Raw genomic sequence first — 16649 nt, 5'->3', positions numbered from 1 at the left:
ACAGCAAAGAGGGATGGAAGAATAGAAGCTGGAGAAGTAATGCTTGAACAAGGGCGGACCGTGAAAGTAATCGCTGGATGGAGGGGAAACAAATGTTTATGGTGGATCAAACTTCAAAAGGTTCACATGGAGCATACTTTGGGAAATTTACTGGTCAGCATGCTTGGAGAGAAAGGAAACCTCTTTATGGCCCGATGAACATGCTTCATGATCACAGTTATGTTGTGCAAGCTAAAGTGCTCTTGTCGAATTGTTTAAAGAAAAGTTTGCTCTCACATTTCTACGGCTACAAACCCACCCAGTGCTACAGTACAGTACAGTACAGTACCTAGTTCATTCTCTAGATTCCCTAGAAACGTGCCTCTTGCCATAGTGGCGCACATGCCATACAGGGGGTTCGTGATGGGGACTGAAGAGGAAAAAGAAATAAAAATACTGTACCGATTGATCTCCAGAACTTGTGACTGCCGCCTGTCAAGCATATTCAGAGAGATACAATAAATCTGCTTTATCTGCATATTCTAAGATCACATTGGATCACCTTCAGATCTACACAACTACACATCATGCTTCCTGTTTGAAACAGCAAACATGAGGCAATAAGGAAGCTATCTGGAGCACTTTAAACAACTTAAATACTTGTTCTATAACTAAAGATAGCCTTCTAATGCTAGTTTATGCTTCTGTTCTACTATATTTATTTGGGAAGTATCGTTTGTTTTTAATCTAAAAACAATAACATGCCTATAAAATATAATGCATAAAATTTAACAGACGTTTTTAGACATTGGTGGCTTTTAAAATTACATTTAGGTCCATTTGAGTTTGGACACGAGCACATTATTTGTTATTTTTACAGTATTTCAGACATATTCAAGTTGTGATGGATTATCCCACATCTGTCCATGATATAGCTTTTGAGTTGAGTGTCCAGTGGCCCCCGAAAATAAGGAACTTTCCTACATTTTTCCACTAATTTAAATTAAGGCGGAGAGTATGCACTTTGGGCCAACAGTAATTTAATAATAAAATAACAAAAATTGTGTCGGTGTCCAAACATATACGGACCAAACTGTGTTTTAGAAGTCACTGTGTTGATTTCCCATGTGTGGCTCTCAGATGGCTTCATTTAAATACCTGTTTGAGCCTGGAAATAAACATTAGAGAAATGTCCAAAACATTAATGCAAATCTGCGCCGAATTTAAAATTTTCTACTTTTGCAACACTTGTAATCGCTTCACAATAAAGAATTAGCATCATATAAACCACCTGATAAATGATTTAGTGGATGTTGTTCCACTTAAGCATGATCTCATGCTTCACACCTCTAATGGTGAAGTTCTCCATAGTTATCACTACTTAAGTTAAAGGCCTGAACAATGATAATTAACCTGTTTTATCTTCTGTTTAGCCTCCGGCCAGATGGTTTCACCTGAACTCTGATGATGAGTGCAAACAGTACTTCCGTGTTTCAACACTTTCCGTGTCTTTTTACCGAGGAAAAGAGATGCAGACATTGTATCGTTTTCTGTCTAATTTGCGGCCTATGCTGAAACATCGCACTCCGTTTCCATGTAGCCATGGTCTGTCAAACACCAATTAGAGCTCTCCTAAATTAAATTTATCTTTAAAAGGTTTTTTTTTTTCTTCTTTAGTTACCCATAGATGAAAGCAGTTTTATTTATAGGAGCCTGATAAAAAGGACTAACTCCCTGCCGTGGGGCGAGTGAGATAAGAGTGAGAGCGTAGAGGGGGGAGTGCTTTGAGGAGGAGAGGAGGAGAGGGTTCTCACTCACCTCCGCATGGTGTTCCTGGTTCTGCTGGAGGACCTCTATGACTAACTCCGCCAGGCGAATTGTTTCCTCCAGCTTTTTGGCAGGCGTGACTAAGCGGCCTACGTTCTCTGAGACAAAAGGATGAGGGTGAGGGATGAGTGGTTAGTCAAGCACAGAGAAGGATTCCAGGGGGATTTTTTATGACTATTCATGAGATATTTATTTTTTTCTTGTCTATATATTTGACGTTTAATAAAAATTATAAACACAGCACTTACACTGTGATGTTTATCCCTCACAACAAGTAAAGCATGTTCTCATTTACTGTATATGCATTTGGGGCTGCATGACATAAAGCAACAGAGTTGATGTGTTTGTAGGATTAGATGCTGGAGGAGTATCAGACACAGGAATAGTGGCATTGAGATGAAGGTGCAATGTGGCGTCAGGAACATGCATGTCGGCATGTGAGGCGGTGCTGGGTAAGCCATCTGTATAAGGAGCTGTTGCATGGAATGATGGTCAGAAATACTCCGTGGGCACACACCGTGAAAATTATGCATGAATTTTCTCTAAGGGTTTTTCATCAAGTGAAGATTTTCTTTTTACACCCATTAATTTTTCAAATATGAGACACAGAGTCATAAGAAGGACTGAGTAAAAGTAATAGTATAAATACATATAGTGCACATTTTTCTAAAACTACAATAATTATCCATTTTACACTTGGGTAAAAGGCTTTAAAATGCAGTTTAAGTAAACGTATTTCAAAATGACATGAATTTAATTATTTGTCATAATTAATAGACAGTGATATTGACATTAACATCATTGACTTCAGCAGGTGAAATCAATAAGTTTAATAGGCTGACTTATTTTTGGAAAAATGCACTTCCTTCACTTCCTACTTGAAATTGTAATTTTCCTAAAAAAAATAAATAAATAAATAAATTCAATGTGTGTAATAGCAATTTCATGAATACTTTTACAGTGTGCTGGTGCTGGATTTGACGTCACCTGAGAAGTTTTTGGCCTTTGCTCACTTATCAGTCTCACATAGCTTTTAGTTTGCAAAAGCTCCAAATCACTTGCTTTGTATCTTTGCAGACAGAATGATCTGATAAAACAGATACATGTCATGAAATGGGATTATTCAAACAGCGCCGACCATGAGGCGTGATGTGTGTGATGCACAATGCTGTGCGTGTGATTTGAACATGGAACCGAATGGCTACACAAATCAAAATCACATAAATACATAACTCTACATGAAACAGTAGCGGCCTTGGAGACAGCAGCTCTCACTGTCGCTGTCACTGTTAGCAGTTCCTTTAATATTCCCTGGGTGTTGATAGTCAGTCCAAACGGAAAACAGTCTGAAGAAACTCTGATCTGGAGATTTTAATCCTTATATATTCTCATCTGCAGGGAAAACCTGAGACGTCTAGGTAATACTGCAGCCATTGTCTTTGGGGACATTTAATCAATGCTAATGGATGGATCACATGGATTTGTATTACAGTAATGATATATTCTTTATTCTTTGGTCTACAAGAGCACCATACTGGGCCTCATTAGCACCAATGAATCATTTTAATTACAGAGTATACATAATATCCATCTATTATAGCCATTAACACAAATAATACTGGCTATCGTGGGATATTAGAGAGCCAGTTCAACATAATTAAAATAATCATAAGACAAAATCCTCCACTTGTCCCTGCTGGTGATTATATATGTATATAATGTAGGTTTAATTTAATCCCATTGTTATTTGGAGGTGACAAAAGTGTCAACCCTCTGCAAAGCGCTTAGTTCAATAGAAAGCTGCATGAACAGCTGGTTTAGCATTTAGTTTACACACTTTGATTCTTATTGAATTGAATGTATTTAATGTATTTTGTGTGTATTTACTACAAGATAATTGTGATGCAGTACAAAAAGAAAAAGTTTGAAGTTATGACTAAATGAATCCTTTAAAGGGAGGGTTCAGCCCTAAATCAAATCACATATCCCTTTTTTTTGTCCTCTGGTCTGATATTTATTCATCTAGACTGTTTAGGTTTGTTCTCCTTGTATTATCTATTTTCTGGATCCCACAGTAGAGTTGTTCAGATGTAATTATTAGGTGGCTTGAGTTCCACAAGATTACTCAAAACTCTGCATCTCTAGATGGAAAAATACTATTACCAGCCTAACAAATATATCTGTAGACAGTATGTGATAATATATGAAATATATGAAGAAATCGCATATTTGGATAAAATCCCATTATCAAGTATGAACTACAGTTGACATGTATACTCGTGTATGTTGCATTCGATGATGGGGGGGTTACATAAAAATGTTGCTTATGTCTTCTTCATTTACATATTTCTCAGTAACATTAACAAGTAGGCAAATATTTGACTTATTTTTATTGTTAGAGATTGTATTACTCTATGATTTAGATTCTTGCCATCCTTACAGCCAGATATGATTATTATTATTATTCACAAGAGTTGTGGCATTAAAGTTGGACTGATGGAAATAAACATGAAGTAGTACAATCTCCACAGTGTTTAGTCACTAACAAGAAAGAGATGCTTGTTTAAAACATGCCAAGACATTTGAGTGTGTATATTACAGGTGTGTACTGTGCAATGCTGCCTGGAAGGTGTGCAGTAGGTAAATGCATGCAAGCTTGTGTTCTGCATCTGTTTGTAATAAAAGAAAGTAGGCTCTGTGTGTGCATATGTACATGTATGTGTGCACTGTGGCTAAACCACAGTCTAAACATGGGTTCACCTGGATCCTTTTGATCCTTTTGACCCTTCTCAACTTCAGCGAGACAAAAGGGGGGAGAGAAAAGATAAAGAGGAGATGTTTAGCATTGGCACGGCTCTAGGGTTATTTTCACGGTACAAGGGGGAAAAGCTCGGAGTTGTTGTTCGCCGCCATGTGACCATATCAATGAATCTGCTGGGATGGTTTCAGCTCCAGGGACTGAGGTTTCTAGGCAACAGACAGACGTCACAAACACACAATAAAAAACAGAAACGCTGAAACATTAGCCTGTGGAAAAGTGGAAATTAAAAAAGGTGATAAGATGTTTGTTAACAGACACACGAAGCTTAGACTGTCGTAAACAGGTAGGACACACAAACAGCTACTGGGATCGTAGACAGGACGCACTGAGTGACTTGAGTTGATTTATTTAAAAAAAAAAAAAAAAAAAAAAAACACACAAAGTGGAGCTGGTGGATTCATACACCCTAGCCTGTCTTTCCCATTCAATAGCTCTTGTCGACTGATGCTCCATCTCTACCTCGTAGCACGGTGAAAGAAAAAAGCCTACCTGTTACCGGCACAGAACACCACTGACACATGATCAGACCAAATGACTGGAGGAGGTACCAATGTAAGCAATATAAAAATGCATTCAAGTCAAAGGAATGGACATCCAACTAAAAGAAAGAAGCTTACAGACCAGACTTCTCATTCATGTCCATCACAAACAGATGGTGCTAAAAAAAGGACCCCGACTGATTTAGTGCGGTGCAGCTCAGACCTCTTGACTGGTGTGCTCCCCACTCACTCTCACAGACAAAAGGCACAGATAAAAACAAGCATGGCAGGAGCAACATCTGAAGGAGGAGAAGAGGCAGAAGGAGGATGAGGTGAAAGAGCACTTAAAAAAAAAAAGGATGGGGGAGGGGGAGTAGGAAACTGGGGAGAGGATGATGAAGGTACTCACGGATGGTTAAATCCATCACTTGAGACGCCAAGCAGAAGACAGGGTGCTCATACATTTCCCTCTTTTTTCCTACAAAAAAGGATCGGGGCATGCAAGAGGCTGGGGTCAGAAGTGGGAAGGCCAGAGATCAGAAGCTGATGGGAAGAGGGCTGTCCAGGTGAAGACGACATTCTGTTTGGGCAGGAGGCCCGGTAGTAGCCAAATGTTTGGTTTGTTTTGAAGCAGACGCCTCACAAGGACAGAGGGGGAGTAAATTCACACAGCATGGAAAGATAGTAAGATCTGAAACCTTACTATCTTTAGCACCCTGAGGGATTTCTTTCAAGGCATAAACAACATCACAGTTTTCTATGTTAATGTGCATGTCAGTAATGGGTATACTGAAAGAAAAGACAGAGAGAAAGAGAATAAGACATCATAAAATGTCTTAGCGCTTTTTTCTTTTTTGTATGTAATCCATGCCAATAAAGAAAGGTCATGTTGTTATGTCTCAAAGCACATGCAGGTGGCTGATGCTGGTTTGTGTGTGTTCAATCCCAGCATTCCTTTGGGTTAAAAGACGCTTATCACATAGTAAAGAGGTTAAATAAAGTGATATCTGAGGCAAAGCCAGCAACTGTGGGGGAGGAGAAAAAAAGTGGAGCAGACAGGGAGGGGAGGAGAGCAGAAGATAGCAGGAGCGTAAGACAAAGGTGACAGGAGAGCGCTGGTATTTCAAGGCAAAGGGGCAGGGGGGGTGGTGGTTGTAAAGAGAGACGGGCAGAGTCAGCTGGAGGAATCGGAGAGGCTACGGTGAGATAGTGGGAGAGGGGGGAGTGTACGTCGGCTGGGAGCTAAACCCACAGCCTTATCGTTCAAATGTCAGAGGCCGGGATACCACATAGCTTGACTAGTCAAGGCACAATGAGAGATCGGCACATCAACAGATTTCAGGGCTTTGGATTTGAATGCATTTTTACTCACACACCTCTACACAAAAGCCAACTTGACCTACAGAACAGCACAGAGCTAAAGCAGGCCTGAAACAAAGGAGAGAGTTATTGGACCGAGAGACAGAGAGTAACCGACAAATAATTCGGGATGCCACAAAAATCATTTGGGATATGGACACAAATATACCATATGCCAAGTGAATTCACAACAATGACAATCTCATACAGCACTAAGAAAAGATGTACACGTATTTAGTCCTTTGCTTTTCTAGTTTCGCTCCACACAACCACAGACTGAGCATTTCTAACTGAAACCATATAAAATGACTGTACTGCATAATAACATTCTTTATAACCAGTTGCATTTGTTATTGGCACATTCACTCCAGTGGTCACCATGTGATGCTGGATTGTGTTGTTCTGATTACCTTCGATTTTAGCATATTCTGTAATCCGCTGGTAGTTGAGCTGAGCGGCCTGCTCCAAACATTTGCGGATTACTCCTTTAACTTCTTCTTGTGGAACTGGGGTCACAATGTCCTTCATCAGGACCTACATCAGATTACATTAAAGAGCAATCATGCAATCTTCATATCCCACACTTGTTATTTCACTGAAAATAAAATGCTTTTTATATTTTAGTATTTACAAACCCTCTCCAGCAAAGATAAAGTGGCCTTCAGCGCACCCTCTGGACGACCGAAGGGGAAACAATATCTACAAGGGAAGATGGAGACCAAAAAATGTAATAAGAGAACGGAGCGGCCATAATGGTCTGAGACTTGAGGAAATGTGCCGTGGGTGAGTTGGCAATCACCTGAAATTTACAATCTGGTTTTCCAATATCACACGCAACCGCTCCTTGATGTCTTCAAAGCGTTCCTTCTCGTCCACTTTCACTGTGCTCAGTCCGTCCGGCCTATGATGATCACACCCACACATTTTAAAACCAGCTGAAACCCTGCAGAGCCTCAGCTCATGCAATCTCTCATGCGTAGTCCAACAGGAGTAAGAAAAAAAAAAAAGTGTAAACAAAAGCTGACAGCTTTCTGTCCCCAGCAGCAAACTGTGCAGATGTTTTTTTTTTCTTGAGTTCCCTTTGTGTTACTCTTAGAAATAAATGATAGTGTCTCACCTTTCTTGACCTCGAATGAGTGGTATTTTGGACTCCTTTCTCATTCTAAACTTGAACATGCATGCTCGTTTAGAGGTAGCACGAGGATCTGGGCTTGGGGAGCTCTCTGGGGATATGAGGGCCTCATAGCCCAGCGGCCCCCAGTAATTGCTGCCCTCTCTGACTTTAACGGACGCATGGGAGGATGAATAATATGGACAGTAAGAGACTATGGCAACAAAGGACAGAGAGAAAAGAAAAAAAAAACAAAGAAAAATGGTAGAAAACAAGGAAATATGCAGAGACATGGAAATCGATTAACAACATAACGTGAAGCACAAAATAACAAAAGTCATGTGACACAGCAATAATGTAAAAGAGAGCAAACGTAAACGTGACAAAAATTAAATAGACAGAAAAACACAAAACGTTCAGGATGCTACGGATGAGGCTGACCCTGTAATTCTCCTCTTATCCGATGTTTTGACCACAGGCTGCACGTAAAAGATGGACGTGGCCACAGAGCCGTGACATTTTGAAATATGTATTTTTAAAGGTAAAATTTACCATATTTACAATGTGCCCAATAGTCAGCAAATTCTCTGGCCCTCTGATCAGGAGACATGTATGCCGTGACTTCCGGCGGGTCGCTTCACTATCCCAACTACATCAGCTCGTCATTGATCTGTGATGCATCCCCTGGCACATTTCATCCATGGCGCTGATCTAATCTGCTTTAGCCTGCCGAACCTCCACCTCCACCTGGGCTCCTCCTTTTCAAGCCCTGTGTGTCTTAATCAATGCCATTTCTGCGCAGATTGATTTCTGCTCTGTTCTTTATCCTAGGGGGTCTTTGATGCTACGCCTCAGGTTTTCCACTGAGCCCATTTTCTTTGACTGAAGCGGTCCTGACTGAAGTGAATTTAGCTAATGACATCATAATCACTTGTGGAAAACCATTTATCGACTGCACTGAAGCCAGAGAGTTTTCAGAGGCAGCACCTAGTGATCATTGGAGGTATTGCAGAGGCCCAGTGGCTCCATCCACCTTTTCTGTACAGCCTATTATTACTGCAGATTTGAGGTTCTCATGTGTGTATATAGGATATCTCATTCTGTCTATTATAATGCAATAGGTTTGAAGCAAGTTTCAAAAGATTTGAACACACTTACAACCAACGTCACAATACATTTTAAAAGACGATATTAGGGCACACCTGTTCCCATGTACATGGGAGGCACAAAAAGCGAAGCTGTAGTGAAGAAGAGTGGGGTCAATGATAGCTCCGTTTTCTGCCCTTTCCAGTAGATCACCCAGGTAACACAGATGTCTGTGACAACCTCGAACTCCGTTCCTCGCACAGTACTCATCCAGGACAAACACCTGGCCTGGGCTGAACCATCCCTGCACGACACAAATACAGATGGAGTATGCAACGCTGCGAACACAGCTGACGAAACGCAAGCGCGTCTGTGAGGAGACGATGTCGCAAGAAGCAGAGAGACACTCACCAGGCAGCAGAAGGTGTCATTGAGCCTGTGGTCCAACGTGAGCCGCTGCACCATCTCAAAAAGCGAGGCGTGGTCAAAGCTACAGGGGTTAGCGGAGATAAACTCATCCATGCCATGTTTCTGAGCTCTGTCAGCGTCTATCCGGCCAACGGCACAGGGAAAAGCACACGGTTCAGAGGAGAGGACATCAGTGAGGCACGGGCAAACAGCAAGTCATCATTAAGACACAAGAAACACCGGGGATCTTGTTGACTACTTCTAAGGGCAAATTATAAACACGTACAGCTTACATTGTCAACTTGCATTGTGGTGGACAGCGTAAAGAGGTTTTGGGGTTGTTTTTGTATTGGTGGATGAGATTCTATCAGTCTAAAGCTGGGTGCTCCTACTGTATGTGCATGCATGCGTCTTAAGAGTACAAGTCTGAAGAAGTGCCGCTAGACGACATTAGTTGCATTCCTCTTTATGTTTTCAATAGATTCTGCCATTCGCGACTGTTGTCACTCAGGTCCTGACAAATGTTCAAACATGTGCTAGTAAAAAAGACACAGATATGGCACAATTGATTTAAACAGAAAAGTGACAAAAGTGCTAATGCAAGGAAAAAAAATATTGCCTTGAGATTTGCAGATTATTCTCTGGATCTTTTTTTTTATTATTTGTTTTGTTTTTAATGTTTGTCTTGCTTCATAACTTTTGCCATTAACCTTCTCTCTATCAAGAGGACTTTCAGATTTTCTAAACACTAAACCTGCTCAGTGTAGAAAGGACACATTAGAAGCATCAAACTTTGTGAAGTCATGAAACGAATGAATGAAGGCTAAGGAACCCTTATTTGAATAATCAGTTTTTAACTTTCAAAATCACAGTAGGTAGCGTCTGCTAAACCGAGGATCTTCTCTACTCTTTAAATATTATATCAACGAGTAAATGACAAAGTGATGGGGACAAAGATGATTCAAAATAGATAAGAGGTGCAGTCATGCCCTCAGAGTGAGTGACGGGCGCCAAGTCTGAGAGGCACTGACACAAGTGATGATGATTTGAGGTTGGGGGTGGGGGTGGGGGTGGGAAGTGGAGGCCTGATCTTAGTAGGACGGGGCTGAGACACTGAATAGAGCACAACTGACATCTGTCAACCTCCAGGTTAGTGAGAGGGCAGAGGGAAAGGGTGTAATGCGGGTGCTAAACATTCACTGAAATGTGCTAATAAAAGGAACCTACAGAGTTACACTTCTCTTATTTTTACTCCAATCTGAGAAGGAAAACCTGTGAGACGACAAGTAAAGTGCGGACAAAATGAAAATAAGAGAGAAGAAGAGAGTGACAGGACACACATACAGTAAGTCATAATGTAAAAAACGTGAAAAGAGGAGGAGAGTTGACACGTGACGTCTAGATACACTGAGGATGTGAGCCCACCGCCAGATGACAGACGCTGACTAGATCCAGGAGGTCTGGGGTTGGCGGGACAGTAAGACAGCGATCAGACAAGTGTTGGTGGGAAGTGATGAAAACAATTCACTTTGGGGCACGTTACAAAAGAAGTGATGTCGTGGAGGAGCGTTAAAATAGCGAGAAAACATCTAAAGTGTGAACAGAAGGTGCCTGGGGTTGAACCATGAGACACAGTGAGTGCGGCTGTATTTCGCTCGGTTAAATCAAATGAGGAAATGGAATTTAAATCCAGAATACACCCAATGCTACAGTAACTTTACCACTTACAATGATAACTTCAACCATGAAAAAAAAGGACCAAATCACCAGAGTTAATATGAGAATACTTTTGCATTCATTTATAAATCATCACATGCTGGAAAACAGTGTGACTTTTCATTAAGCTTTTAAATGTCATGCACATTTGCAGACCCATTTTCAAATTTGCATTTTATCATTTTTTGGCATTCTCTCTTTTTTTTTTTTTTTTTTTTTTCTCTACGCATTTGCAAGTTGACAATACTTGAATATGTTGCAGTGTATTCATGATCTCTACAGAGCACACTAACAGGCATACCACTACCGGAGGACTCTAATAGGGTAGCAATACAATTTGGTGCAAGTACATGGGTAAATAGCATGAAGCCGACAGAGGCAAAACTGTATCATTCTCTGGGAGATGGAGGAAATGAATGAAAACTCCTGTATTCTTACAAAAGTATGGACACATGACACAGGTGTTCTCCTATTCAGGCAAAGAAGGGCAGTCAAAAGAAATCAAAATGAGATCTCTCCATTCTGGAGGTGTAGCACCGGTCTAGCCTCTATCTACAGGCCTATCTACTGTAGGAGGGAAGGGGGATAGGGGGGTCCGGAGTATTTTATCGTAAGAAGGGGCGGCAGTAGCTACTCCTTGTCTTTGGCATTCAGAATACTCCGCGTACATATTTGCCAACTCTCATCGAGAAAAGTTCAAAGAAAAAGAATTAAAAGCAATTGAGCCCTCTGAAGTAAAGCAGGATCAATATAAGCACACATACGGAAAACTGCACTATAAAGCCATCAAAATTCATAATTTGTCTCCAGCTTTGAATAAATATAAAGAAAACCATCTAATATCTTTAAGAGGCCAGTTTGGTTTCAGCTCCTGGAACATAAATTGTTAATAATAAAATGTATATCTTAAATCTTTCTCCTATTCTACTATTTCATTTTAGCATATTGCTTTACTCTGAGGGATCCGGTCACCAATAAGAATAAAGAGAGAAGGCAATTATGCAGAAACAATTATAATATCAAGTTTAACGATTACTGAGCCAAATAATAAATCCTTATAAAAATACATGCATCCTAAACTGGCACGAATGGATGCTTATACTTTGATCCTCAAAGCTGAGGTTGTTAAAAACAAAAAAAGTCATCAACTAATATCTAAGACATGAAGCGAGACGTGAAAAAAAAAAAAAAAAGGAGAAGAGGGAAAGAAGAGAGAAAGAACGTTGCATTTGTCAGATAATCGGCGGGGATTATCTGAGCTGTGCCGGCTACAGGGAAGCACTTACCCTTGAGTCCAGCTAGAAGACAGCAGGGTAAGAAGGGACAAACCAGAATAACATAAAGACTAGCAACAAGGCTGGAGGAGAGCAATCACGAGAGACCCTGACCTAGCAGCTGCATTACTCAAGAAGGGTCCAGGCAAAGCATGAAGAAGAAAACACAACTCAAAAACAACAACCTATACCAACATGATAGTTTGTGAGTGGTGGTGTGTGAGCACATGTGAGGATATGTGAACAACAGATGTAGAGGCATTATAGAAAGACAGAGAGAGACAGAGAGAGAAGGAGAGCAAGACAGAGGGAGGAAGACAGAATTTGCGGTCCTCATCACTCCACTGCAGTTTTTTTATTCAGGATTATGGACAAGTACTTAAGGAGTTTAGAGCAACACATTAAGTACTGTCACTGTGTCTAATAGCACATGAAACAGCTTTGAAAACGGGCGCATGCAAACGCACCTATCCAAGCTTTAGTTGCAAAATATATCTGCCTCTTTTGTCTCTTTTTTCATTTTTTCTTTCTTCTTCTTCTTTTTTTTTTTTTTACTATAGGAGACTATGAAGGTCCTGAAGAGGTTAGAATAGCGGCGACACCATTAAGCGGTGAAAATAACTTATCTGAACTCCAGCATCAAACTCATGCTTTAGAGGGGCACTCCACTGATATAACAGACTAGACATCTACTAGATCCTCACTGATGCTGCATCCACACTACGAGCAACGGCTACGAGCGTCACCATTGAAAAGCTGCTGGAGCCCTCGGTGATGCTGTTTGGCCACCACTCCGTTTTAAAAAATGAACTGGTAATAAAAAAAACAGGAGATGATTGGTTGCCACGCGCCACTGGAGCTTGAAACTAGCGCAGCTTCACTTTGCGGCTTCATATCGCCAGCCTCCACCAGGCCTGTTGCTTATAGCAGATAGTGTCAAACCAGCATACGGTGTATGCACTTTATAGCCATTTTCCATTTGCAATATGCACCTTTGCCAGATGTATTTTTTGTAACCGGTGACGATAAAAACAGGTGGCAAGAAAATAACAAGTTGTGTAATGTCTCCTGTCTCTCTGGAGGAGCTGACGATTCAAGAAAATGCCTCTATTAAAGTCACAGTCGTGTCATTAGAGTTGTTTAAGTTGCAGCTGTTTACTTATAAAAGGTGAGTGTCTTTGCATCTTGATCCATACGGACTAAAAGTCAAATCAAATCTGTTTCTTATTAAGCTCACTCAATTGGCGGAGTACCCCTTTAAGCCATATTTGGAGACTTCAGCATGACACTATATTATATTTTGAGATTTATTATATTTCTATTATATGTCTGTCCCTATTTAATAGTACAATCATGGTATATAATGTGCACCAAAAACAAAAAAAACAAAAAAACAACAACACTATAATGGAACTAATGTGCAGAACCTTCATAGGAGTCTCGTTTTCAATCCGTCCACTGCAGCAGAGTCAGGAGGGGCTGTGTATGTTATGGTCCCAGTGCCATTCAAGACCACCAGGGGGTGAAACATGTACGCGTGGTGTGCCACAATGTTTCAGGGAGGGGGAGGAGGTCTGTGCCACTGTGAGGAGGCTTTGAATGGCAACAGCTGGCATCAGAGGAGTCAACTAACCACAAGAACAATCACATACTGGACAAAGAAACCAATGGAGAAACAACATAGACTTTTATGTGATAGGAGTCTGAGTAACTGACCCAATTCATGTCTTCTGATACGTTCACTTTTACAATTATTGTTATTACTAATAGAGTTGCAACCCTGGGTGTCAGTTTATAGTGTTTGTATTGAATTGCCAATTATTGTTTTCATTATTCCTTGTAAGAAAGAAAATCATTACAGCCTTAGCCTATGGAGACAGAATTTGCACACAAAAATGCATGTTTTGTTCTGAATAGCAGGATCTATTATTGTGAATTGTTAAGCAGTATGTGAGACTAACCTGTGCTCTATGTTGGTGCATTCATGTGCAAAGACGTGGTAATTTCAACGTTTGGACTTAATTAATCAACGACTGCGTACATCAAAACCAACCTGAGTAAATACAGATTATGCGGAGAAAGAAAATGCTGCTTGCTGATCTTGTGGTGATACTACGAAAAATATTCCCTTCTTTAATGAGGGGAGGGGACACAGGAGACGGTAACGACAGAAGTTTTTACAGATGCCACACTGCTGCAGACAGTCTTACCTTCACTTTGCTATCTGACCTGTGGATTGCTCAGAGGTGCAAGTACAGTGACAGATTGGTTAAAACTTTAGATATGTCTGGCTTGGCCGCCACTCAATGACAAGAGAACCATCTGAGAAACTGCCTTCAAAGTTGCCCTCTAGAGCTACGACTGGATCAAAACAGGCCCACGGTTGGCAGGACACCCTGGCACTGTCAGTCTGAATTCAACCCCAGCAGGCTTGAATGTTCAAGTCTTTTGTGTGGTGACCTTTGTAATTTTAAAAACACACTGTGCACGCGTTACCCTGCTTCTGCTCGGTTATTCCTTGCAAACAGACTGATGGAATAGCATGGAGTTGCACCTTCAAACACTGTGGGAGTGGTGACAATGAGTGGAAGTCCATCAGATGCTGGAGGGAGCTGTGAGAGATCAAATGCATGTGCGTGCGTGCTTGTGTGTTAGTTCTACCAGCACGTTTTGTGACTGCAGTGTGGAGCGCATGGCGTGAGACACTTATGGGTTAGAGCTTTCACTGCTTTGTGAATGAAAACTGCTTTGTTTTTGCTTAAGTGGAGCGCGTTGTGTTTAGGGCTACTTACAGAACTGAGAAATGGGAGCATCCATCTGGGCTGAGGCACCCCCTTTGGAGTTAAGTTTCTGGACCTGAGTGGGAGGCACAGGCTTGTGGGACTGGCCAGTGGCACGATACATGGCCTGGACCCACAGGATGCGGTCCTGCTCGTCATCGCTGGCAAAGATCACAGTGTCGCCTTCCTTCACTGCATTGAAGAAAGCCCTGCCGCCATCCAAGCCTGAGGGGAACGAATGTTGGAGATCGAGTGGTTTGATGGTTAGCGCGGTTTTGAGAAACCGCTGCAGATTCTTTGTTCGTGTGTGTGCTGTCTCACCTGGCTGGGGGTCACTGTAGTCCACAGTATACCCGTCCAACTGGAGAAGCTCCTGTGGTTCTGATTTTTTCTCTCTGTAGCTGCACATTGCAAACGTATACTGACTCACCTGCAGAAACAGAAGATTAGAGGAGCAGCTGCTGAATACTGACAATTAAAGTAGGCAATAGTACAATACAGTATATACATTTTATTACATTTGACATGTCAGTGCAATATATATATATATATATATAGGAGGGTTGCTTCTACTTCCCTTTCACTCATTTTAACATCTTACCTGCACAAGGACAAAGAAACGCTTCTTCCAGCGCTTCCAAACATTCTTCCCAAAAGCCCACAGATACCTAAAAATACACACACAAAAGGAATTAATGTGGAGTGACACACAAATTAATATTCTTTAAATCTGTAGCATAAGGATGACATGAATTAAATCCAATTAGTCCAATGTTATTTTCCAGTGTGCCGTTTTTAAATGAAAGTACACTCTAGTGTCCACTAGGGGGAGTAGTGCACTTCGCAGTATTTTTCCATGGTACATGAATAGAAATTAGGCCAAGGAGCTGAGAGGGTTGGAGATCTATGGGAGAGACATGGGAAATGGAAAGCATATGAGAGCACTACAGATGCAGCTTGGCAGTGGATGTCTTACCCGCAGTGCTTCATGTTCTGTGGCTTGTCCATACGTATGGCCAGTTTGATCTTGAGATCTTGGTCAGGGCAAGCCTTGGTCACGGTCATCTTATGGAGCTCTGACTGTTTGGGACTGTTAGGTGTTGGGTGGAGGACAACCTGCACTCAAAGGAAAAAAAACAACAACAGAAAAAACCAAAACAGACTTAATAATTAATAACACTGATATCCAGGTACGGAATCTTTCATCTCACCTTGTGCAACATTCAGCAGCATCAATCAGCACGTTTGCACCGGCTGGTGATCATGTGTGCTTGTTTCATGGGTGAAATAATAAAAGTGAGTCACGGTGGAGGAACAGAACAGCGCTTTGCTCTGCCTCCCAGAAGATGAGGTCTAATCTCTCTTTGCTGAGTTAAAGAGCTTTGAGGAAGCTCGCTCTCCTGCCAACTCTGCTGCAGTGGGAGATCAAAGAGCCTTGTCATAGCCAAGGTCACCGCCACTACAGGGACGTCTGAGGCGCTGCTGCCCAAACACAGACCAGCAACATCACCGTCCTCGACTTTTTATCATGTTTACACCGCTGTTTACCCGGCTGGCCTCAGGCACATGGGTCCCTCCATATGAGCTGGGTTCTGCTTAAGATTTCCTGTACCTTGCCACCTTTAGGCTCCTTCTGGAGGTTTCAAGGTGGATTTTGTAAAGCATCTTCAGACAATTTGTGCTGTTATTGACGCTGTACAAATACAACTGGATTGGACTGAGTTGAATTGGTAAACACGAGGCAGAGAACACGTCAATGTTTCTGCCCTCTCTACATTAAATTCCCTGATGCAGTGGATTTAAAAAATA

The 16649-nt window shown here is 41.4% G+C and overlaps 1 protein-coding gene across 16 annotated transcripts in view; it reads right to left on the bottom strand.

Annotated features, from left to right (window-relative positions):
- Window positions 1–16649, bottom strand: part of cadpsb (Ca2+-dependent activator protein for secretion b) — a 63161-nt gene that overhangs the window by 12600 nt on the left and 33912 nt on the right. For 3 of the 16 annotated variants that reach the window (XM_047582568.1, XM_047582556.1, XM_047582558.1), the window contains exons 8-20: window positions 15817–15956; window positions 15442–15508; window positions 15162–15270; window positions 14853–15065; window positions 12073–12084; window positions 9074–9210; window positions 8779–8966; window positions 7265–7366; window positions 7101–7164; window positions 6876–6999; window positions 5516–5584; window positions 1798–1904; window positions 442–471 (exon numbers count right to left, since the gene is read on the bottom strand). In XM_047582568.1, coding sequence (XP_047438524.1) covers window positions 442–471; window positions 1798–1904; window positions 5516–5584; window positions 6876–6999; window positions 7101–7164; window positions 7265–7366; window positions 8779–8966; window positions 9074–9210; window positions 12073–12084; window positions 14853–15065; window positions 15162–15270; window positions 15442–15508; window positions 15817–15956 — 1362 coding nt within the window. Of the gene's footprint in view, window positions 1–441; window positions 472–1797; window positions 1905–4566; window positions 4600–5515; window positions 5585–6875; window positions 7000–7100; window positions 7165–7264; window positions 7367–8778; window positions 8967–9073; window positions 9211–12072; window positions 12085–14852; window positions 15066–15161; window positions 15271–15441; window positions 15509–15816; window positions 15957–16649 lie in introns of all 16 variants that reach the window. The other 13 variants (XM_047582560.1, XM_047582562.1, XM_047582569.1 and 10 more) reach the window with 9 other exon arrangements.

The sequence above is a fragment of the Mugil cephalus genome, chromosome 4 (assembly GCF_022458985.1).
Source record: "Mugil cephalus isolate CIBA_MC_2020 chromosome 4, CIBA_Mcephalus_1.1, whole genome shotgun sequence".
NCBI lineage: Eukaryota > Metazoa > Chordata > Actinopteri > Mugiliformes > Mugilidae > Mugil > Mugil cephalus.
Note: the sequence above shows the minus strand (reverse complement) of the source record. Positions and strands in the feature narration are given on the sequence as shown.